At 34.5% G+C, this 7,215-nt stretch overlaps 2 protein-coding genes across 2 annotated transcripts in view; one reads left to right on the top strand and one right to left on the bottom strand.

The window, feature by feature from the left end:
* The window catches only part of LOC104709235, a 10,074-nt gene extending 9,222 nt beyond the window's left edge, over positions 1-852 (top strand). Inside the window, exons 13-16 of the mRNA XM_019228669.1 lie at positions 19-131; positions 259-347; positions 434-502; positions 615-852. Of these exons, the coding sequence (XP_019084214.1) occupies positions 19-131; positions 259-347; positions 434-502; positions 615-852 (509 nt within the window). The remainder of the gene's footprint in view (positions 1-18; positions 132-258; positions 348-433; positions 503-614) is intronic.
* LOC104706295 lies at positions 6,196-6,989 on the bottom strand. Its single transcript, XM_010422470.2, has 4 exons — positions 6,900-6,989; positions 6,710-6,817; positions 6,378-6,629; positions 6,196-6,297 (listed from the first exon to the last, which is right to left on the bottom strand). The coding sequence occupies exons 1-4, from the start codon at positions 6,900-6,902 to the stop codon at positions 6,211-6,213; spliced, it is 450 nt and encodes a 149-aa protein (XP_010420772.1). The 5' UTR covers positions 6,903-6,989; the 3' UTR covers positions 6,196-6,210.

Here is a 7,215-nt window from a genome sequence, read left to right as displayed (position 1 = left end):
CTACACCTAGTTGTTCAGACCCAGCTACAGAGGGCAGAAAAAGCAAGATCCTGGTGAATGCATTGCCTTGTTTAGAAGATGATCGCATTGCCCATATGCTCTGGGATCTGGAAGCATTTAGACTTCGAGATGTACTCCTTGCAAGTTTACCCTGAAATGCTTTACTTTACTGTGCTTATCCTCACATGCTTATTTATGGATTTTGAAGGTTGATTTTGAGTTCCATATACATTTGTTTATTTTGGAATGTTGAAATAGGCTTTAAAGAAAGCAGCCGAGTCTCTTCTGGATGTAACTAGAAGTTCGCTTATCTGGCATGGAGGTCAGTGGCTTAACAATGGATCTCAGTGATTTAGGGTTTGTCTCCACATCCTACCATGATTACCAGTTTCTTCATAATCTCTTTGTTACTCTTTCAATATTTGTTGTGTAGCCAAGGCATCACTCAAGGTGTTAAAAGCTCAACGCGGGCTATTCGCCTAGCTGAAGGTAGACTAAGACGGTTAACAAACATGAATCCAGGTTCAGCCATCACTTCTAAGCTCTCTTATTTTCAAGCTGTATACTTTCACGGTTAACTCCATTTTTACCTCATCGGTTGCTTCAATATGCAGGAGGTGGTTCATCAAACCAAGACAGAGGAAAAAGAACCAATGGTGGCTAAGAAAACGAGGAGGTTCAAGGAAGGGATCGTTAAAGGACGTTCCTTATGTTTCTTCACGGCCACTCGTTTCTCTAAGACCACCACAAGTTATCTTGCATAACGAGCTTAGCACTAGAAGCCTAGAAGGTGACGACATAAGAGAATATGAGAGCAAGCTCATCCGTAATACTACCATGAGTGTCTTTTGAATAAAAAAATAAAAAAATTGAGGAGAGAGACATGATAACTACAAGCAGATAAATTAAGACCCCTTTCAGATCCTCTCTTGCTTGGCTGTCACCATTTAATTGGTCAATTTAAAAACAAAAATAATTAATTAAATTAGATAACATCTTTATATTAAATATTAATAAAATCAATATAGCATCTTCATTTTGAAGGTTGACGGATAGACATGCCCTGAGAGGCAAAAGAGCACACGTGCAAGTGAGAATGCACCTGAGGAGGAAGCTTGAGTGAAGAAAAAGATATCTCTTAAGTGGTAACAAACTTTAGAGAGTATAAATAGTTAGTAGAGTCTATTGTAAAGAATCATCATGCGTAATCAGAATTGTGTGAGTTTGTTAGAGATCAGAGATTGCGTTCTCTGTTCTTAGAAGACGAGTCTGGAGAACTGTAACTCCATGCTTGTCGATTAGGGTTTGAGTTTGTAACTTGGATCGAGAGATAAGAGAGAAGAGTTTGTATTCTCAATCTTATCAGGTGATCATCACTCAGATCCCAATTTTCTCTAACCCTTTTTTTCAGAATCCGAGTCTAGCTTGAGTCTTACTAGCTTAAGAATCTATTTTGTTGATATGGAATTGTAATACTGATATCATTATTTTTGAGAAGCAGAGCAAGTTTCGTCTAGATTAAGCTACTAAACAAGATTATCCAATTCTACATCAAATCTCCTCCTGCAAGCTTGTTTCAGATACTATTGCAAACTTAGCATGAATTTGTGACTGTCTACTGAACTTGGTCCCAAATTCTATATATGCTAGTAAGTAACAACCAGGGTACTATACGAAACTGTATTGGAATGCAAGTACCCAATGTTTAAAATTTATTTTAAGAGTATGTGACTCGAGTGAGCATTGATGAATGTGAGGAAACATGTTAAAATCAGGTGCAGAAAAGGACTTAGCCAAGTGGAAATGACGAACAAGGAGGCAGCACATCAGGCGTGGTTGGATTACCACAAATCACAGAAGAAGATTGCAAGAGACACGACCAGACTGGTGGAGTTAGCTAATGAGTTCAGCCGCAGAATGGGACTTAGCATCCCTATAAATGTTCTTGGCAAGATGGGTCTCAAAAACGTTCATCGCTCCTGGTTCTGACAAGAAAAAAAAAACACTGAGAAATTGTCGTGACACTTCTATAAAGAGGTTCTAGTTCTACGTGTAAGTAAAAGTGTTCCATAAAGAGGTTCTAACGGTGAAAGTGAGTTATTATTATAATTCACAAACTTACGAGATTTTTACTGATGGCGCTAAAGACGTCAAATTATATTTTTAATATATAGTAATGGGTACCGTATAACAATGAAAGCATAAACAGAGGACTTTGTCGTGCAATATTCTTGTTTTAAAACTTGACGCAAGTTTCCCACGCCGACAAAGTGACATCCACTGTTACCGACTTAAGCTTAATTAACAATTGGTTATGACGAATAAAAGAGAGAGCTAAACACGAAAGTTTACATGTAACTATATATTTTAAAATTGCGTGGTAGTGGTATAAACGATATCATATCATATTAAGTTATTATTATGTTAAAATACTAATAACACATACAAACACGTAAGTTCACATCCTTTTTAATAAAACGAAGTACATGACTTCAAATTGATAGACCATATAATATTAATATGGGTTATAACTAAGATTAATTATTTGATAGGTTATATAGGTTAATTATTTGATAGGTTATATAGATTTAGGATTATGATCCTCTTAAACAGTATATTCCAAAGAATAAAATAAAATCTCAAAAAATATTTAACTAACAATAAATAGACAAAAAATATCTCAAAAATTAATAGAAATTAATCACGCTTCCGTAGATTACAAGTGATTTCTGACTATACTAAAAATTAAAATCTTACCTAAATTTTTATCAGAATTTTTTGACTGAATAACGGGTCAAAATTTGAATATTTAAATTCATTTCATATATTTCTTTTGTTGAATTGTATAGTTTTATATACTATAATAAACTTTTTAAATATTTTTTTTGGAATCTTTAAAAATAGTTTAATTTGATATTTTTAAGAATGTCATAAATATATGATAGATCAAAAAATTAAAAATTATAAACACTCTATTTTGATTTGTTATAGCATGGGTCAATAATACATCACTATAATATGAAAATGTTCAAGAAATATGATTTCTTGCTAGAACACGGTTTACAATTTCAAAAATATGATTTATCAGATTAAATTTAAGTTTGGAATAATGTTGTTTGGTAGGTTTTCTCGGTCACGATGATTTTGACAAACATATGTTACATATTTGGTCCTAAAATTAATATGCGCTATACTATATGTTAAATCATAGAATTAACAATCAAAATACAATATATAATTTTCAACACTAAACAAATCAAATAAAATTAACAAACAAAAATTAATTTTGTTATCACACAAATTAATTCGTGTTATACGGCGAGTCAAAATCTAGATATACTAGAATATATCTTACAGAATAGATGTTTATTTTCATAAGTCATATTCAGTATATAATTTCATGTCATAGTATTCCATCCAAAAAACCTTTTAAAACAAATAAAATAATCACATATACGATGTTTTAAGTAAAAATTACCAAATAAACAAAAAGAATGAATTTCAGCATGTGTTCTCATATTCTAGTGTAATTTTATATTATTGATGTGGTATAAACTGTTAGTGTGTTAAAAATACTAATAAAACATATTACAAACATGTAATTTATTTAATTTTTATTTTTAAAAAGTCAAATAGTAAATGTTACTATTTTGACTTAGAGACAACCAGAATTTTAAATCACAAAATAATATAAATCCCAAATGTGATTGTGTGTGACACAGTGTACCAACAAACAATTGACAATTTCCAATTTGGGCCTATTAGTTAAAAACTTATTTTGGTTTTGGGCCTAACACTATATAAGAATTTGGGCCTAATCGAAGGTTCGGATCGAATCTCTTATTCTCGCAAATCTCGCAATCGCAAACCCTAAAGAAGGATTCAAGGATTCATTCAAGATTTTCAAGGTATGTACATACCGGATGATCAGTTGTTGAATATTTTGCTTTTCTCTCTCGTTTTGTGTCTCTCAATTTTTGTTTTGTGATTTTACAGATGAGCAACGATTGGTACTTAATTGCTGGGTTACTTAAATTCGTATCCGACGGTCCCTGCACCGATCTGGCGTCGCCAAAATCTGATCAGCACAAATAACAGAAATGGCATGCTTGGCAAGAAGCTACGAGGCTGGACATGGACATGTGGGATGCGCTGAAAGAAGCAGAGTGGCTCTTAGGTCTGTCGTACCCTCCTCCACGTTCACGTCCACAGCCTGACGAGCCTGACGAGGAGTTGAAACTTCAAGAGCAAGCTCAGAGTACAAATTGGCTTTGGACGATCATATAGACACTACAACAAATATGCACATTGTTAACCAGAGAAAAACGCTATCATAGGTCTTTGATAGCGTTTTCATGAGCGCTGTTTTAGGGCACTGTTATTATATGTACCCCATATACAATAGCACTTATTACGTATGCTATGTTATAAAAATATAACATAGCTTTAAGAAATTGCTATATTATCAAGATCATAATTTTGAAAAAATTTATACAACATTTGTTTTTTCGTGCTATGTTATAGTTTTATAGCATAGCTCTAATAAACTGCTGTATTATCAAGATTATAATTTTGCAAAAATTTATACAATATTTAATTTTTCGTGCTATGTTATACATATCTAATATAGCTGTTGCGAAATGCTGTTTTATCTTGTTTACTGTGCTATGGTATATTCTTTTATCATAACGTTTACCTGTACTTTTATAGCATTTTCTGATATGTGATTATAGCACACATAACCTGTTTTATAAAATCTCATAAAATCTGATTAATAAACGTCTCAGATCCAAAATACATAACAAAAGTCTCAAGAACATCAGTTTACCATCAAAGTCTCAAGAACATCCAAAATAAACAAGCAATCTCAAGTACTTAACATTACACAATAAAACCATCAGTTTAAGACATAATGACCTTGTTCTCTGGCCAAGCAATGCAGGAGCTAAGTGCATCTTCAATAATCTCTATTTCATCGGATGGCCTCCAAACTTTTACATTTTTCACCTTCACAACATCTATCCACACTTTAACTGCATTAGAACCCAAGCGAGTAAAGTGAACCTTATGTTCTGGATCATTTGTTCCCCATCGTCCTTCAGCCACAACCCTATTCTTTTCAGTTAAATCCATCAACTTGCACTTCTTATTCTCCTTGGAAATAACTTTATTAATGCGCTGCCATGTTTACAATATAAACCATCAGTCATCATATAATTAACAAAAACAACTTCATAACATATGAAAACACTTACTGGAGACTTCCTGAGAGGAGACTGTGATGGTAAAGTATTCTTTATTGGTGATATTGGACCCGTTGCATCATCAACAGGAGACTCAGAACCAGATGCAGACTTAGAAGACATAGATGCAGATTTGGCCTGCGATGCAGCCTTTGAAGCTGTTGCTGAAGTTTTGGACTCTGTAGCAGACTTAGAAGCTGTGGCTGCAGACTTGGCCTTTGATGCAGACAAAGAAGCATGTGATGTAGCATTCTGACCAGTTGGAGTTGAGGGATTTTCAAAATCAACCTTACTCAGGGGCCAAGATACGTAAGCCATCAAACAGTCCTCAAGAAATGACATTTCAGCTGTAGGTCTCCATAGTGATGTATCAGGCTGCTTTACTGAATCCACAAATACTTTAACTGCTTTTGGTCCAAGAGGAATTCCGTTAACCAACGCACTTGGTTCTTGTGTCTCCCAACGCCCCTCAGCAACAATGACGTCACCCTTAGACAAATCCAATAGTTTACATTTGTTTCCTTGTATACCCTGTTAAACACAATCAGTAAACAAATCCAATATAATTAATTAGCATTATAGACAGGGGTAATACATTGCTAACACATTGCTAGAAATTATAAATACCATAGGGGCAATGTCTTCCATTTGGATGTTGTTGTCTACCAGTCTACACTTATCAGTTGGCCATGCGATTATATGTCCAACAGCTTCTTTCATATGAAAGATCTTTTGTGCAGGTCTCCATAGAAATGCATCTGGTTTATATGCAGCTTCAACTAACACTTTGAGATCATAAGGGCCAAGACGACAGTCATTCACTATGTCATCCGGATCAGAAGAAAGAATCCGACCCTCACCAACATTTTCATCAATGTCAGACCAATCAACAAACACACACTTAGGATGTGCTCTTTTGTTTACACTCTGCAACAATTTCATGAGCAACTAAGAATCATAAACGACACTAAGAAGAATCACTTAGCTGATATGAAAAGAAGTAAGAATATGTTACTCTTGCAGCTGAGTTTTCATCCATTTCAGCTTCTGGTCTCTGTAACATAAACAAAAATAACATCAATTTATATTACTCTAACTGGCTGATGAATAGTAGAGAACTCTTAAGTATCTAACCTGATTCTTGATTCTGCCAAGTTCACTTTCCAAGGCATTGACCTGTTTTACTAATTTTACTTGCCGCTCTTCCATTTCAGCCATACACTTGCTCTGCATTTGTAAACAAGCTAATTTGGTCTTACTCATGCCTCTACCCATTGCCCTCAGCCTACCAGAATTGTCAGGTCCTAAAAGCTTGGCGAGGTGATCTTCATCTGGATTTGTTAAAAATGCTGGAGCATCACTTCCACCAATTTCAGCTGCTTTTTGCTGAAAAACATAAAGACAGTTTCAGGTTTTACTAGTCGATAACACACTATTTACTGGTGTACAACTCTATTCAGACTTACAATCAAATCAGCTGCATTCGTATCTACTGGTGTACCATCCTTTTTGGTGCGAGACTTGATCCAAACATCTAGTCTTGTCACGCTGGAAGGATCTTCACTTTCAGCTTTCTGTTCCAGAAAACAAAATTTCAGTAACAGTACAAGCACTATGTATAATAATAAACAACATAGTTGTAGTATATATGCTTGCCATTTCTTCTGTTAGTCTGCTGATCCCTTTACGACTAGTGGTGTGAGGTATCTGATTCTTTCTTTTTGCTTTATATTTCTCACTCACGGCCTAATAATNCGAGAGAGAGAGAGAGAGTGTGTCGAGTTTTTGGGTTTTTTTTTTATTTGGCGATTAAGTGAATAATTTCACTAAGTATTGGCGGACAAAAGTCACTTTTGTTTCCCGCTACATAATTTTCCTATCATAGCGTTAATAAGATGCTATTAAAAAGTAAGCGAAAAAAAATCTCATCTTTCATAGCAGTGACGGAAAATGAGCTATATCCGTCTGCTAT

This window comes from Camelina sativa, chromosome 8, assembly GCF_000633955.1.
Source record: "Camelina sativa cultivar DH55 chromosome 8, Cs, whole genome shotgun sequence".
Taxonomy (NCBI): Eukaryota; Viridiplantae; Streptophyta; class Magnoliopsida; order Brassicales; family Brassicaceae; genus Camelina; species Camelina sativa.
The sequence above is the reverse complement of the archived record's forward strand: the minus strand, read 5'-3'. Positions and strand labels throughout refer to the sequence as shown.

Bases quoted from the DNA above. Each gene is read 5' to 3' on its own strand.
- LOC104706295 (XM_010422470.2), bottom strand. The intron at 6,630-6,709 runs GTAAGTCTGAAT...TATGTTTTTCAG, and splicing joins CGAATGCAGCTGATTTGATT to CAAAAAGCAGCTGAAATTGG. The intron at 6,298-6,377 runs GTTAGATACTTA...TTTATGTTACAG, and splicing joins TTGGCAGAATCAAGAATCAG to AGACCAGAAGCTGAAATGGA.